Source organism: Lissotriton vulgaris, chromosome 6 (assembly GCF_964263255.1).
Source record: "Lissotriton vulgaris chromosome 6, aLisVul1.2, whole genome shotgun sequence".
Lineage (NCBI taxonomy): Eukaryota > Metazoa > Chordata > Amphibia > Caudata > Salamandridae > Lissotriton > Lissotriton vulgaris.
The window spans coordinates 187,229,299-187,245,243 of NC_141694.1; the positions used below are offsets into that span (position 1 = coordinate 187,229,299).

The 15,945-nt window shown below is 45.7% G+C and overlaps 1 protein-coding gene across 1 annotated transcript in view; it reads left to right on the forward strand.

The window, feature by feature from the left end:
- The first annotated feature begins 6,905 nt into the window (after positions 1 to 6,905).
- The window catches only part of CDC5L (cell division cycle 5 like), a 181,123-nt gene continuing 172,083 nt past the window's right edge, over positions 6,906 to 15,945 (forward strand). The window contains exon 1 of the mRNA XM_086926221.1: positions 6,906 to 7,169. Coding sequence (XP_086782347.1) covers positions 7,125 to 7,169 — 45 coding nt within the window. The 5' untranslated portion in view covers positions 6,906 to 7,124. The remainder of the gene's footprint in view (positions 7,170 to 15,945) is intronic.

A 15,945-nucleotide genomic window follows, 5' to 3' on the forward strand; every position in this document is an offset into this window, starting at 1 on the left:
TGGTGGTGGACGCTGTGGTGGTGGACGCTGTGGTGGTGTACGCTGTGGTGGTGGACGCGGTGGTGGTGGACGTGGTGGTAGTGGTGGTGGACGTAGTGGTAGTGGTGGAGGTGGTGGTGGTGGTGGACGTGGTGAAAGTGGACGTGGTGGTGGTAGTGGACATGGTGGTGGTGGGTGGTGGATGTGGTGGTGGTGCTAGACGTGGTGGTACTGGACATGGTGGTGATGGACATTGTGGTGCTGGACGTGGTGGTCCTGGACGTGGTGGTGCTGGACGTGGTGGTGGTGAACGTGGTGATGGTGGACGTGGTGGTGGTGGACGTGGTGGTGGTGGATGTGGTGATGGATGTGGTGGTGGTGGTGGACGTGGTTGTGTTGGACGTGGTGGTGGTGCTGGAGGTGGTAGTGGACGCTGTGGTGGTGGACGCGGTGGTGGTGGATGGACGTGGTCGTGGTGGACGTGGTGGTGGTGGTGGTGGTGGATGTGATGGTGGTGGTGGTGGTGGACGTGGTGGTGGTGGACATGGTGGTGGTGGTGGACGTGGTGGTGGACGTGGTGGTGGACATGGTGGTGGTGGACGCGGTGGTGGTGGACGCGGTGGTGGTGGACGCGGTGGTGGTGGACGCGGACGTGGTGGTGGTGGACGTAGTGGTGGTGGACGTGGTGGTGGTGGATGTGGTGGTGGACGTGGTGGTGGTGGACATGGTGGTGCTGGACGTGGCCACGACCTCCTCTGATACTGGTGGGATAGAAGTTGGAGGATCATGAGGGAGCACCTCTGCCCCGCTGATAGTAGCCTTTGGAGACCTGATTGAACCTGAGGCCTGACTGAACCCATTGTTTATGTGCCTCCTATGTCTGCAGACAAAATGCTGAGAAATAGCACTCCTAACAAATACCATGAGAGAGGGTTGTGAGCATTCAAATGGCATGTTCAGGGAAGGGAACACATAAAGAAAAAAAGTTGAATGGTAGAAAACGCAGAGAGAGGAACACTCACATTGAAAAACAATGAGCATGACAGAGAAAGATATGAAAGAAAAAGCGAGGAGGGGTAAAAAAAGATGGGTAGATGCAAAGGGAAAATTTCTGGGATAAATTATAGGCTACAAGGAAATTGTTCCTTCACAGGACTGCAACTTTTAAAGAAATGAAAGAACAATTATAGCAACTTATCATCATAGAGGAACAACTTAGCTATGTGACCCCTATTCAAGACTGTTGAATTAACAGAACATTTTCCCTTTGATTACTCTCACCAATCTCAGCCTCCAACGCTTCTCCCCCACATACCGCTCTCTACTCCTTTTTATTTCAATTTTATTTTTATGTTTTTATTTTTATTTCTCTTTTCACTCTGTTAATATGTGATATATACTTGTCCAAGCTGAATCGCTTATAAAATGGATTCCTGAGAAAATCTACTATTTGTATATCCATACTAATATACTAAAGAGAGAGCCCAAACCTTTGAGGCGGGTAATCTCAGGAACTACAGCACCAATCACAACACCCAATACAGCGTTCTCTTATCGTGTGCTAATCCCACCCTGCTCCCTTAAAATACCCCAACACCCTTAAACACTAACCCATCTTAACCCTATAAATATCCCCTGTACCCCAAAACCCAAACCTATCCCTAAACTCTTAAAAATACCCCTGTACCCCAAAACCCAAACCTACCCCTGAACCCTAAAAATACCCCTGTACCCCAAAACCCAAACCTAGCCCTGAACCCTAAAAATACCACTGTACCCCAAATCCCAAACCTACCCCTGAACCCTAAAATACCCCTGTACCCCAAAACCCAAACCTAGCCCTGAACCCTTAAAATACCCCTGTAGCCCAAAACCCAAACCTACCCCTGAACCCTAAAAATACCTCTGTACCCCAAAACCCAAACCTAGCCCTGAACCCTAAAAATAACCCTGCACTCCAAAACCCAAACCTACCCCTGAACCCTAAAATACCCCTGTACCCCAAAACCCAAACCTAACCCTGAACCCTAAAAATATTCCTGTACCCCAAAACCCAAACCTAGCCCTGAACCCTTAAAATACCCTTGTACCCCAAAACCCAAACCTATCCCTGAACCCAAAAAATACCCCTATACCCCCAAACCTAGCACTGAACCCTAAAAATACCCCTGTACCCCAAAACCCATACCTATCCATAAACCCTAAAACTACCCCTGTACCCCTTAACCCAAAACTATATCTGAACCCTTAAAATACCCAAACACCCCAAAACATATACCTCAGTACCCTAAAACATATACCCCTATACCCATACTTACCTTATCCAAACATTTTAAAAAAACATGCTTTTACCATTCATGCATTTACAACGAATTTCGTTGTAAATGTATGCGTGGTAAAAACATATAAAATGCAATGTCATGCGTTATAATGGCATTGCGGAGTCTTGGTACTTTCGTAATGAAAGTATGCGGAGTGATGGTATGCGGAAAGAAAGTTGCGGAATAATGGGTGTTTACCCTACCCCCGCTAAGTACATTGGTGGCACGGCGGCCCACATCTCCAGCAACATACTCATATTTTTTCACCACCCATTTGAAAAATGCACAGGTCTCTCTCATTGATGGCCAGCACCGACATACACTTTTAGACACACCTCCCGCCACAAGTTCTAGAATTGCGAACTTTAGAGCCCGGGAGCTACGTTCGAATCTCGGCATCAGCTCAACATCCTGTGATTCCAGGCAAATCGCTTTGTCTCCCTGTGCCTACCACAAATGAATGTGTTCTTCTGTAATGTAAATTGTGCTCATGCCATGTTGTCGAGTTTGCGCTATATAATATTGCAAGGAAAAATAAAGTAGGGAAACTCAAGTTCACACACTACTGAACGCGCACTCTTAAGTGCATCAGCAGTGCACTGTGAATCGGAGCGTTTCACAGGCCTGTCACAGATAAGAAATGCTATCAAAACGAAATCCTACAAAACAATACACTACTGGCCGGCAGCAATTCATACCCGGACAACGTCGGGACTGGCTGCTAATATATGTATATAGAGATAACTCTAACCACTAGTATATGCAGTAGACCTTTGTGCTCACTGCCATGCCTATGTAATTCTTAGAGTTTATCCATTAGTATCTCTTCCTTGAGTGACTTTACAGCTTGTACATTTGCATTTTTTTCTATTTGTATCTCTTCCCTGTGTGACTTTACAGCTTGTACATTTGCAATTTTCCCCCCTGATTTATCTTTTATGTAACTCATGTAATCCTAAATCCTTATGTATCGCAACTGGTTCTTTTGTAAAGTGCTCTGACACCTTCGAGTAATGTTCGCGCTATAGAAAATCGCATTAAATAAAAAATAAATAAAAATACAATAAAAAACGACGGAGCTGCTTTATTTATAAAAACGTTAATTGCCAGACTTCATGTTTGCACAAGGTACCTGTACTTTAAAAATAGATGAAATCATCAGCTACTAAAGGGAAAGAAATGACTTAAGCATCGTAATTTTGTATTTGTACAATGGATTTTTTAAATGCATGGGTATATGTAAAGGTGAAAGTATGGACCGATGGATGGATGAATAAACAGAAAGATATATGGATAGATGGAAGGCGAGTGAAATACACTCTTCTTAGGAAGCTTGCATTATCTCGCTTCGCGCGCTCGGTTTAATTTGACTTACATTTCAAATAGGCGGTATTTTAATTTTCACGCTGCTCCCATGATCCGAAGCCTCCGGTCCTGACATAAAGAGCTTCCCTTGCAGCAGAAAGCGCTGGATTTTGAATCTCACCCTTTTAATAGGCAAGTATGTGGGGGCAAAAGGAGGTAACTTGTACCTAGTTTATGTCGACCTCACCCCAGCATTCGACTGCGTGATACACTCCAGGCTGTGGCTTATTCTTAGAGAATTAGGGGTAGACCCCCCACTTATAAAATTTCTCAGTGAGCTTTATTCTAATGCTTCCGCTTGCGTGAAATATGGGATTGGCGGTGAATTATCACCCACATTTCCAGTAAACAAAGGAGTTAGACAGGGCTGTGTCCTGGCCCCCTTCTTATTCAACCTGTATACCAACGGGCTGGAATCGGCCATGTTAGTTGGGAGCCAGGACCTCCCATCCATTAAACACCGCCCTATACCCGCTCTATTATATGCGGATGACTCAGTCATTCTAGCAAGAACCCTAATACAGTTACAAAGACAACTAGACAATTATTGCCAGTTTATTTATTTTATTTATTTATTTATTTTATAACATTTGTAAGGCGCACAGCTACCCACAAAGGGTTTCCCGGCGCCGGACTAGCAAAACACAGGACACAACTGAATAGAGAGCAATCAAAGGCACTTATTTGTCGAACAACCAGGTTTTTACGCTTTTCCTGAATTTCATATAGTTTTCTTCCTTGCGTATGTGAATGGGCAATGTGTTCCAAAGAGTTGGACCCAAATAGGAAAAGGATCTCCCGCCCATTCTAGCCCGTTTGTACCTCGGCACCGCGAAGTTCGCTGCTGTACATGAACGGAGACTGCGATTGGGGAGGTAGGGCTTAGCAAGGTCTTGTAGGTACTTGGGAGCAGTGCTAGCTTTGATTTTAAACAGGTAGTTCAGGGTTTTAAAGCGAATCCGGTTTTCAGCCTTGAGCCAATGCAGGTCCCTAAGATGTTTGGTGATCCTGGCGGATCTAGGGATTCTGCAAAGCAGTCTGGCAGCAGCGTTTTGCTCCAGTTGCAGACGTCTTATTACTGCTTTGTTTGAGCCCAGGTACAAGATGTTACCGTAATCAAGCCGAGATGTCACTAAGGCGTTGACTACGGTCTTCTGGGTAGTAGATGGTAACATCCAGACAATTTTGCGTAGCCATCTAAGAATGGTAAAGCATATGCCTGCCACTTTGTTGGCTTGCTGTGCCATAGATAGGCTGTCATCTATGATGACCCCAAGGTTTCTGACCTGAGAAGCTGGTGGTGGAAGTTTACCTAATGACGACGGCCAATGGGGATCACTCCAGAGATCTTTACTATTCCCTAAGAGGAGGATCTCTGTTTTCTCCCCATTTAATTTAAGTTGGTTGGCCGACATCCAACTGAATATTTCATGAAGGCCTATTTTTAGTGCAGATTGAGCAGACGAGTCAGATTTAGAAAGTGAAAACAGGATTTGAGAATCGTCTGCATAGGTCATTAAAATGAGACCAAAATTTTCTGCAAGGTTGGCCAGTGGTCGTAAGTACAAATTAAAGAATAAAGGACTCAGAATCGATCCTTGTGGTACACCATGAGGAGAGTAGAATACCTCAGAGCATGCCTCAGAAGAGGTGATCTGGAAGGTGCGGAGGGATAAGTATGATCTAATCCACTCTAGTGCCCTGCCCTCGACACCATTCTCCTCCAGCCTGACAAGCAGTCTGGAGTGAGAAATAGTGTCGAAGGCCGCACTTAGATCCAACAAGACCAATGCTTTCTTTAGGGTTGAAAGTAAACAAAAGTAAAACATTTGTCATGCATTTTGGGCCCAAGGCGAAGAACCCCAAACCTGTTTTTATTGAACAAGTTAGATTGGAACGCGCCAGAGAATATCCCTATTTAGGCATTCTAATGGACGACCAATTATCCTGGAAACAAGCAGTGTCTAGTAAAAAATTACTATACCAGAGAGCAACTTCTGCCCTTGTTTCCTTTTCAACTAAATTGGGCAAACCTGCCCCAGCCGAGTTGCTTAGAATTTATCACGCTAAATGCCATAGTGTAGCAACTTACGGCGCAGGTGTCTGGGGCTACGTTCCTGTAGATGACCTACAAAAGGTTCAAAACGGGTTTTTAAAATACATCTTGGCACTTCCACAAAGCGCCCCAACTTACGGTTGCCATATTGAGCTCGGCATTGACTATTTAACAGATAACATCAGATGTCAACCCATTCTTTTATGGCATCGTATTTGGAACAAACCGCAATGCCACATAACCCGCTCATTAATAACAGACTGTTTATCCTTGGCTAGTTGGAGCAAAATTCCCTGGCTCCTTTATGTCTCCAATTTTTTAAAGGATATAAACTGCACGTCTTACTTCTCTGAGCCCACCTCAACAACAGATATCTCCAGGCGCGCTCTGAAAAATCTTTGTTTAAACCATCTCAGAGATTTGCGTCTCTCTCAAGAAGTAATTAAGCCAACTAATGTGCAGATCTTAATGGTCCAGACCTCGCCCGGTATCCAGCCCTATTTAACTTTTTTCCTATCTAACCACGAAAAATTTGTTCTTACTAGGTTTCGATGTAATACTTTTTTTCGTCTTGTTACCTTCCCCACTGTGCAAAACTGGTCTCATGAATTTATTAAATGTCCATGTGACGGAATTTCACCTCAATCCACAATACATGTAACTTTGTTCTGCCGTTATTATGAGCAACCCCGAAAGCGCTGGATTATCCCCCTTCTTCGTGCGATGGGCCTGCGAACTTGTCGACCAGCTTTCCTGGCCCTGCAGTCGTTAGACTCACAATATGCTGCTAAATGTGTAGCCTGTTTCCTGAAATCATGTCTGAAAAACCGTTGTACAGTTTGAACCACAGTCCACAAGATTTTACGCCCGAATGTACATTAATTTGTTATTAATGTTTTTAATTATAGTTTGAAAGTTAATCTGTTTTTTTATTTGTATTACCCATCGGGACCTAAATATGTACTGTAATGTTATGATGTACTTTTTATGATTTTGCTAAACGCTAATCGAATAAAAGTTTTTGAAAGAAAGACTTATATTTCAAATAGGCGGTATTTTAATTTTCACGCTGCTCCCATGATCCGAAGCCTCCGGTCCTGACATAAAGAGCTTCCCTTGCAGCAGAAAGCGCTGGATTTTCATTTCGTGCCGGGATATTGTGGGTCAGCCTCCGGCCAGCAGGTGGCGGTAAAGAGATCAATGGGAGCATGCCTGGGGTTTTCTGGCTCTTCTTGGCAGCCGTAGCTGGTCGCCTCGTCAGCCGTCGCACAGGAAGCAGCCTGTGACTGCAGACGGAGCCAGAGCAACAGCGCGAGTCTTCTCGCCAACCCAGCGCCGCGTCCCTGGCTGAGCCCCCGCACCCCTAGGACGCGGCCCCCGGGCCCCTCACTGCAGCCGCCAGGATGCCGCGGATCATGATCAAGGGTGGCGTCTGGAGGAACACAGAGGTGCGTGAGCTGTGTGCGAGCGAGATGGTGTAGAGTGACGGAGGAAGAGACCTGAGCACTGGGGGCTCATTCAATGAATGATGCAGTGTATCTCTCCCTGCCGAGGGCTGCTGCCCTTTACTGTCCGCTGCTGGTGTCTCAGATTCACATTTCCGCGGCGCCAAAGGTTGCTTTGCAGGGGAAGGGAAGACCCCCCCCCCCCTCACCTGCTACTACTGGGGTTGAGTGCTGATGACGTCTAAAGTTATTGTCGCTTCGCCTTCATGTGGATTAATATTCTCTGTGAATGAGGCTGCTGTAACAAGATATGGACTTTGTAACGAGAACTGGCTGTCAAACGTGATTCTGTAATACTGAACATGAAATCTGCAACAAGCAACACGTGAAGCATGGTAGTGCAGGAGAGCGGGTTTAACCTATTGTAGTGTCGCATGATATGGGGGTCTAACACCACGACTAGTACAAAAGGCTACAAGGGTCTGAAACAACTGCCAAAGCAATATATGTGATCTGACCATAACGGTATATGGTTTCAATACTGATTGCTCTAACCGACGTGTACTTTGTAGAATAGACTGCTGTGAAAGAAATCCTGGTCAAAATAAACTGAACCGACTGCTATAGTTGCATGGTGTACGCATGCATGTAGTATTTGAATAGCGCAAACGTAGATGAATGGCAGCAAATGATTTTTTTTTCTAAACTGAAAAAGGGTAACACGTTGAATGTTGTCCCAGCTCATAGATTTGTAGATGGACAAGGCTTGTTGCCTAGTTTTTCTTCTTCTTTGTCTCCAGTGTGACAGTGCCCCGTTATGACGTGGTGAGCGTGTCAGCCAGATAATAGGCAGGGTGCTGGTCTTGATTGGTTTGTAGATTATGCAGCTGGCGATGAGGGCTGGCAGCATATCTAAGCTAACTAATAAATGTTTTTTGAGGCGAAGTGATACGAGCGAGTATATAACCTAAGTATTAGATTGTTTTACTAAAAATATGGAGGTAAACGTAATCCCCCCCCCCCTCCTGATAGGTCCAGATTAGTGACATCAGAAGTGCCATGCTGCTAAAAGGTCTTCTCATGTTTTCTACTGAAACTGTGTTTATGACTGAGCATGATCGAGGGCACTGGGGCGGAGTCTGTAAGTGAGTATGAGTTTCTCATGGTGCCTGTCAGAGGTGCAGAAAGGTGCTCAAACAACATTTCGTCCCAATTTTTGGGTTGTCTGCAGAGCGCACCAAATGATAGTCACTTATGTGCCAATTGGGAAGGGGACCCACAGCTGTTATAGTATGGACAGCATCAAACGAAAACGTGTTGTGTTCACAGGCAACGAAAAACTGTGTGTGTGTTTATCAGTGTAACAGAGAAAATTATTATGAAAGGGAGGTGCTGCAAGGTGTACATGTAGTGTAGTTCCTATAGTCCCAATAGGCTCTGCGCATTGGAATAACATAAACGATAGTTTAGACGTAGGACTGAGGTCGACTAAGTCTCTATTGAATATGTTAGACTTAATTGTGTGTGCCAGCTAGCTCAGAGGTCACTAGAAACTTTCTCGAGTAAACAAGAAGGTGTTTAGCTTTCCTAAATAGACAAGAAGGGATTAACTTCTGACAACCGCATAAACATGACAACTTTGCTCCCCCAGAATAAGGAGTATATCACCAGAGTCGCGGAAACAATAGATAGCTATTTTACTCAGTCAATCGTGCATGCTTCGTTTCACCAGAAATGCAGAGAAATAGAGAGACGGGCGTTTTCAATAAAAGGGTTATTTATTGAGCAGTCTTCTTTCTCATGCAAAAGAAATGAATTGCCACAATTGCAATACTTGTCATAAAGTAAAGTGTGTACAGTAAAAGGAGTATTATGAAATAATACTGTAAAAGCATTTATATGGTTTCTAAGCCATAAGATACTTAAAATGGATAAAATACATACAATGATAAAATAATGGCAAAACGTACTCAACTGGTGTTTCTAAGATACGCCTACCCTGGTGTACCTAACCTAAGCCTAGTATGTGGGAAGGAGTAGATGAGTTACAGTTTTTCCCAAGAATCAGAATCAAGAATTCTCTATGGGTCTAATTGGCTCCATACCTTGGGTATAGAATGAAGGAGGTCTTGTATCTCTCTCTCATGACTCGTTTTCCCAGCAACCCGCAAGGGTGTCAGTTAAACACTGGAGCTGGATTTCTCGGCAGGAGAAAAGACAGCGTCTCTCGCAGTGCGTCAGCAGGGAGGGTCGGCTTCCTTCGGCACTCGCATCAGCAGGGCGTCGGGCAAGTAGATAGCCGATCTGCTCCAAACCACTTTGTGTTGCTTAAGGCAGATGTTGGTATATTTATACCTGGAAGGTGCCGAGTTTGACGTAAGGTTGGACATAAGACGTCACTAAGAACTGGCAGTTCTTTCAGGACTCCAGGATTTCTAGGACAAATCAAAACAGAAGCAGGGGGAATTCCCGGGCTGCTGGGGGCTTAGTTTGTTTAAGATCGCGTTGTGCTTTCTAGGAGTCTATGGGAGTAGCCTTGCCGTATTTGGATTTCATTGGCTATGACTTAATATGGATATGATTCTTATGCCTTTTATAAGGATATGATTTGTTATAACCACATAAGGGCATAAATCGGGAATGTCTTAATTAGGGTCCTAGATACTTTCACAACAGTAGAAGGTCAGAGTAAAAAAAAATAGTGTAGAAGTATGTCGTGAGCTATGCAGATGGAATATTTCAGAAGGATGTCAGGAGAAAACGGGTGCAGTGTTTATCAGAATGAGAAACTGCAGAGGTAAATGGTGTGAAGGCGAGGACAGAAGTGGAGACTCTCCGAAGAATACTATAACTTCCACAGAATTTAGTGATGTTTAATTCACAGTTTCATGTTTTTAGAACTGAAACATTTTCAATTCTAGTTATTCACAATTAAATCTTTGTTACTTATTTATCAGATACTGCTGACACCTATTAGCAAAGTCAGTGTGTCTAGATTGTTTGTAGGTGTATGCACTTAATTAACAAGCATTGGCATAGCCAATAGGTCTCGGCTTTGGACCTTATAAGAGTTTAGCAATGCAGTACATTATCCCGCACTGGCATGCCCACACACTGCGAGCCTTAAATAATAAAGCCACATACCTAGTGCTTGCAGTTGGGAGTGTATTATGGGTTTATGGTGCCAGTCTGCGTGCTGTATCGGAGGAGAGTGCCACATGGGTACCTGGTCCCACAGCATTTGTGCATGTAAGGGGGAGGCGCTAGGGGTCACTTTTCCCAGACTGTGCATACGCACCATGGACTGCTGACAGTGCTCCTTGGCTTGTGCACATGCCAAGGAGTTCTGCTCCTCTCTGCATAAGCACCACATATTGCAGGGCGCCAAGGCGAAAAATTTTAACAAAGTAATCCCTTATCTAAACAACGGACTGTGTATATAATTGCATCATGACGAGCGCTGTGCTGATTATGTATAATTAAGAGCGCGACGCTCGTGACGAGCTCCATGCTAATTATGTATGCAAATGAGCATGCTGGGCTGAAAAAATCCTAAAAAAAAGTTCCCCTTGGACACAATTAAAACATGAAATCGGACGAAAACTGTAGTTAGGTGGTGCTGCTTCCAGAAAAAAATGGAAGTGACTTATCATATCCACAGCCAACTATAAGCATGCTAAGAAGAGCAATGCCACAGTTAACAAACGGCAAACAGCAGGAGAAATTACACAGGAGTTTCACCCCTGATACAGATTACTTAAAGTCTTGGAGCGACCGCGCATGCGCGCTGCCTAGCCGAGACCTTAAAACTGCATGGCAGCTGCCCGCGGGCCGTACTAGGAGTACTACGGGTCTAAATAGTCCAGAGCAGCTCGGTGACGTAGGCTTTGCTGTGTGGGGGCCGAAGCATCTGAGCTAGCACCCGGCCTGGCTGCTTGCCTTCACCATATCGACTAGTGGTTTGATATTTACCTAAAAAGAGTATCTCTCGATTTGTGGATTCCCTGTATTCAGTGAGGAGTGCCAACCGTTGTCCCGCCGCCTCTGGATTAAAAGTGTTCACTGTTACGCTACCCAGTTCAGTCAGGTCGTGTTCTAGGCGAGAGAGTGTTTCGGAGAGCTTTCAGCACCCCAGCATGCTTGGCAAATCAGACGCCCCTAATATATGCTTTAAAACCCTCCCACAGGACAGCCCAAGTGCCAACCGAGCCATTAGTCTTCAATGACATTGTGCACTTCAGAGTGGAAAAGGTCATCTTTGAGGGCGCGGCTGGGAAAAAGCCATTTCCTTTCGAACCCGTCTGGTCGGGGAACTCAAACGAGAATTTTAAGGGGGGAGTGGTCGGAATATGTTCTCAAGAGTGTCGTGATTGAGTGATACCAGCTGGAAATGCCAGGAGAGAAAAGCAAATAATCGATCATAGTCCAAGTGTTGTGTTGGCCAGCATAATGTGTGTATTCTGTAAGGGAGGGGTTGCGCATTCGCCAATTATCTAGGAGAGATAATTGCTTGCAAAGGTCAAGAAGAGCACGGCGCGTGTGGTCTAGTGCCTGTGGATTTGGCGGTGCCATCCAAGTCGGGGTTAAGGAGCAAAAAGAACCCCCCCCAACCAGTAGTAGAACGGGATCTAACTTTATGAGCTGGGCATGTAGGGAATGAAAGAATTCCGGGGAATCCGTGTTCGGGCGTAGACACATACTAGAGCAGTGCTGTGACCCATAAATGATCCCAGTAATAATGGTGTGTCTACCTTCACTGTCCTCTACAACCGAGCGAGGACTGAAGGGGACCCTTTTGTGAATGAGAATGGCCATGCCCCTAGCATAATTGCTGTAGTTGGCAAAATATCTGTGTGCGACCCAGCTTGAAGCAAAACTAGCTGAGTCCGATTTGGGCAGATGCGTTTCCTGCAAAAAAGCAATGATGACTTTGTGACAAAGTCAATAGTGGACAATAAGTCTTCTCTTACGATTATCATTAAGACCCCATGTTCCAGGACATCAAGGATAAGTCAGAGGGACCAGCAACATTACCTAACTGGGCCATCTATAGGGCGTGGCATGAATGACAAAAGCAAGCAACACCTGATAGATGGTAAATGTGACTGTGAACAAAACAGTAAATAACCAAAAATGTCTGTATAATAGCAATTGAACCACCCCCACCCAACCTCACTACGAAGAAAGCGAGGCAGAACCACAACATACAACAATACGTGAAAACCCTGGAACGGTACACCCGTGTAACTAGAAACAAACCCAAGGTGCACACCATGTGGGGTGGCAACGCCACGCCAGTCGACCAGCTATTTGAAACATTTCGTAATGAGTAACATTATCCCAATACAGCCATGCAAGAATGGGGAAGGAGCAGTGCAATAAAGTCAGCCAGTTCCAGCACCTGAAAAAAGTTCCATGCTTGCGTTGGAGCCGCTGTGTGGAGGGGAGGACCCAACCCCGTCTGCCGTTGTCTGATTGTTGTTTTGTATGTGTGGAAAATTCCTGCAACTCGGTTAGATTATCGAAAACATCAACTCTCAACATGGCAGGGTAAAGCATGCCATTCTTCCAACCCAAGTTCCTGAGGGTGGCCTTGACCCCATTGTACTTGCGACAGGCCTCCTGCACCATGATGGTAAAGTCTGGGTTGAGAGATTGTAAAATTTTGGTTTTAGGACATGGATTATACCGTGAACTAAAAGTGCATTCATTTCATATTATAGGCCTACAAATGTCGTTCAACTCAAGTACAGCTCCCCCTTCAAGGTAAAAGCTTCTTTGCTGCTAAGTTTGGTCTAGTCAGCAACAAACTTTGTCATTTAGGTAACTTTTGTACACGCTAGCAGATGAAACCTTGTCCCCTAATTTACTTATCTGTTTATGACATGTAGCTGATAGACCACAGAACTAGAAGGTCTTTCCACTGATACTCGAATCTTATCTGATGAGATGTAACTTTTGAACTGACCTGCTAACGTAAGCTATGCTTTGAGTTGTGTATAAATATGGCAGAGTAACGTTGATCCGCGCGCATAGTACACTTGCCTCCCTTTGTGCAGGTTGTATGGTGTTTACCGCTAGCGTAATAAATGACTTTAAAAGTCTGCCTCTAACTCCTCACACTTTAATTTGTTACTGAAATGTAAATATTTAGTTTTCTCAAGATAGTTTGGAGCCCTGCCACGTGGTGTCTCCGCGTTCTCTGGCGAGGCGCAGTGCGGTGTCACGGTCCTGAAAGTTCATGATGCATGCAATTATGGGCCTTGGGGGGCAGCCCAGCTTCGGTCGGGGCCTAGTGTGCGTTGAGCACATTCCACAACAAAGCCAGGGGCGAAGGACTACCTCCCAAACATGTCAGTTAGCAAAGTCTCAAAAAAGATGTCTAAATGGCCCGTAGCTGTGGTCTCCGGAACCCCAAAAAGGCGAATGTTATTGCACCTGCTGCGTGCTTTAAGGTCTTCGTTCTTAATCGCCACATCTTTGAGGATGTGTTCGACGCGCTCTAGCCTCTTGAGCAACTGTGCAGTGCCATCCTCTATGTCCGATTTGTTTGCCTCTGCCACATCCAAGTGCCTTTCATGCACTTGAATTTTGGCCCCCAAACTCTCAAGTCAAGTCGCTTGTCCAAGGTGTCGAATCTTCCATCAAGTGACCTGAAACCCGCTCTTAAGCAGTGAGGGGGACTGAGCACTGGAGTCGCCATCTTGGTCCGCACTGAAACATCCCTCTGCCTTGTCGGAACTGCCCTGCGGCACCTTCTCAATGATCTTTTCAAAGGGTAGGGTTTTTTGCTTAGGGTTCTTGTGGTCCATGCCGCTGTGTAGCGTTGAAAACGGGGAGGCTGCAATGTGATCACTGGACCAATGTAGGGTGGGAGACAATACCATGTCCCTCTGTTAGCAGGAGGAGAGGAGGGAATGGAGACTGGGTGCAGGGTGCACCAAGGGCGCAGAACTCACACCCCAGAGCCGCCCGACGAAAGGTCCGGTGAGTGCACAGGCAGCAAGTGCTCCGTTGAGCCCTCACAGATGCCAAGGTATGCTTGGGCATTAACTGCGCCACACTGAAAGTCTGTGGTAAGCAGGCTGATGTGCATCGGAGCGGGAGCAGGTGAAGCATGGGCCTCTAGCAGATGCAGGAAGGTTAAGGTGACTCACTAATCCGCTGTAGAATGTTACCCAGAGGCACCACCAACCAGTGGCCTCCAGATGTAGGGAGGGCGCTAGGGAGTCAGACCCGTTGGCCGCGTAGGTAGGCACAGCGGGACTTTGTGCAGAGCCAGCAGGGCGCCGGGAATGAAGGATCCAATCCCACCCGTCTCCCCCGACAGCCACAACAACAAGCGACCGGGTGGTCGCCTCCCAGGCTTACCGCAGGCCCTGTCCCCGCGGGGCATCAAGGAGAAGGCAGGAGCAGGTGAATCACCCCAGGCACAGCTGAGCAAGGCTACGCCCCGGCCAGATCAAAGAGTGTGTGGAAGGGGGGGGGGGTAATAAGATCCTGCGCCCCTGGCGCACTCACAGCAGTGACCGCTGCTCACTCCCCTCGGATTCCGATCCTCGGTTGCGTCGAGACTCTAGTCAAGCCTGATCAGGCCGCGGCTGAAGATAGCCACGCCCGGGCACCCGAATGTTGGGAAATCTGTTGTGGGGCCCTCAGCAGCGAACCAGGGGAACCATCCTGTGCACCACCCGACCAGTACTCCAGTGATGTCAAGCTGGGGTCCACTATTACTGCTTAAGGAGGGGATATTGCGACTGAGCTGGAGACGGCTGGTGGAGCTTCAGTGCCGCGCGGCCATCTTGGTCGGCGACTTGGCCACGACCCCTAACAAAAGCACCCTTAAATTATATATACAATGTAATGGTATTCTTTAAAATTAACATTCAGTTAAAGATTTGCTGTTTTCAGAAACTGTCAAATAGAAACAAGCATTTGCAATCCAATAGGTCTCGCATTACTAAAAGTTTGAGCTATTGCTGTTGCAAACAATAATGCAACGCCAATAGCTCAAACTTTCAGTAATGCGAGACCTATTCAGATGCCGCGATTATACCAAAAGTAAAGAAATAGAAAATAAAATCTATTTCTTTTCCTTTGGTATAATCGCAGCACCCGCACTTTACTTTTAATGTTATAAGTAAAGCGCGGGTGCCGCGATTAAACAAAAGTAAGAGTTAGATGTCTTTTTCTATTTCTTTACCTTTGGAATAATCGCGTTACCCGCGCTTTACTTATAACATTAAAAGTAAAGAGCGGGTGCCGCTATTATAACAAAAGTAAAGAGACGCCCAAGGGTATTTGCTGCGCTTTATAAATATTAAAAATAAATAAATAAATAAATAGATATGTTTTTCTATTTCTTTACCTTTGGTATAAGCGAGGCACCCGCGCTTTACTTTTAATGTTGTAAGTAAAGTGCGGGTGCCACAATGTTACCAAAAGTAAAAAAAAAAAAAAAAACACTGTTTTTGGTTTCAAGTATCGCGCCCGTGTCTTGGCACGATAATTGAAACCATGTGACGGCCTATAGGTGTCTATTATGCACACCAAGCGCGTAATAGATACCAATAGGCCGTGGGCGGAGCAATGCGCCCGCCTTTGGCCAATAGCGTGCAGTCTTTCATTAAAAGACGCACGCTAAGGCCAATGGGCTAGCTGAAAAGGAAACTGGTTAAGCTGGATTGTCGGTATTGGCTTTGTGATTCTACTGGTTACAGTCGTCATGTGTCTTAATTATTTATTGTCTTGAAAGCTGTTGAAGTTCTGTTGAAGTGGC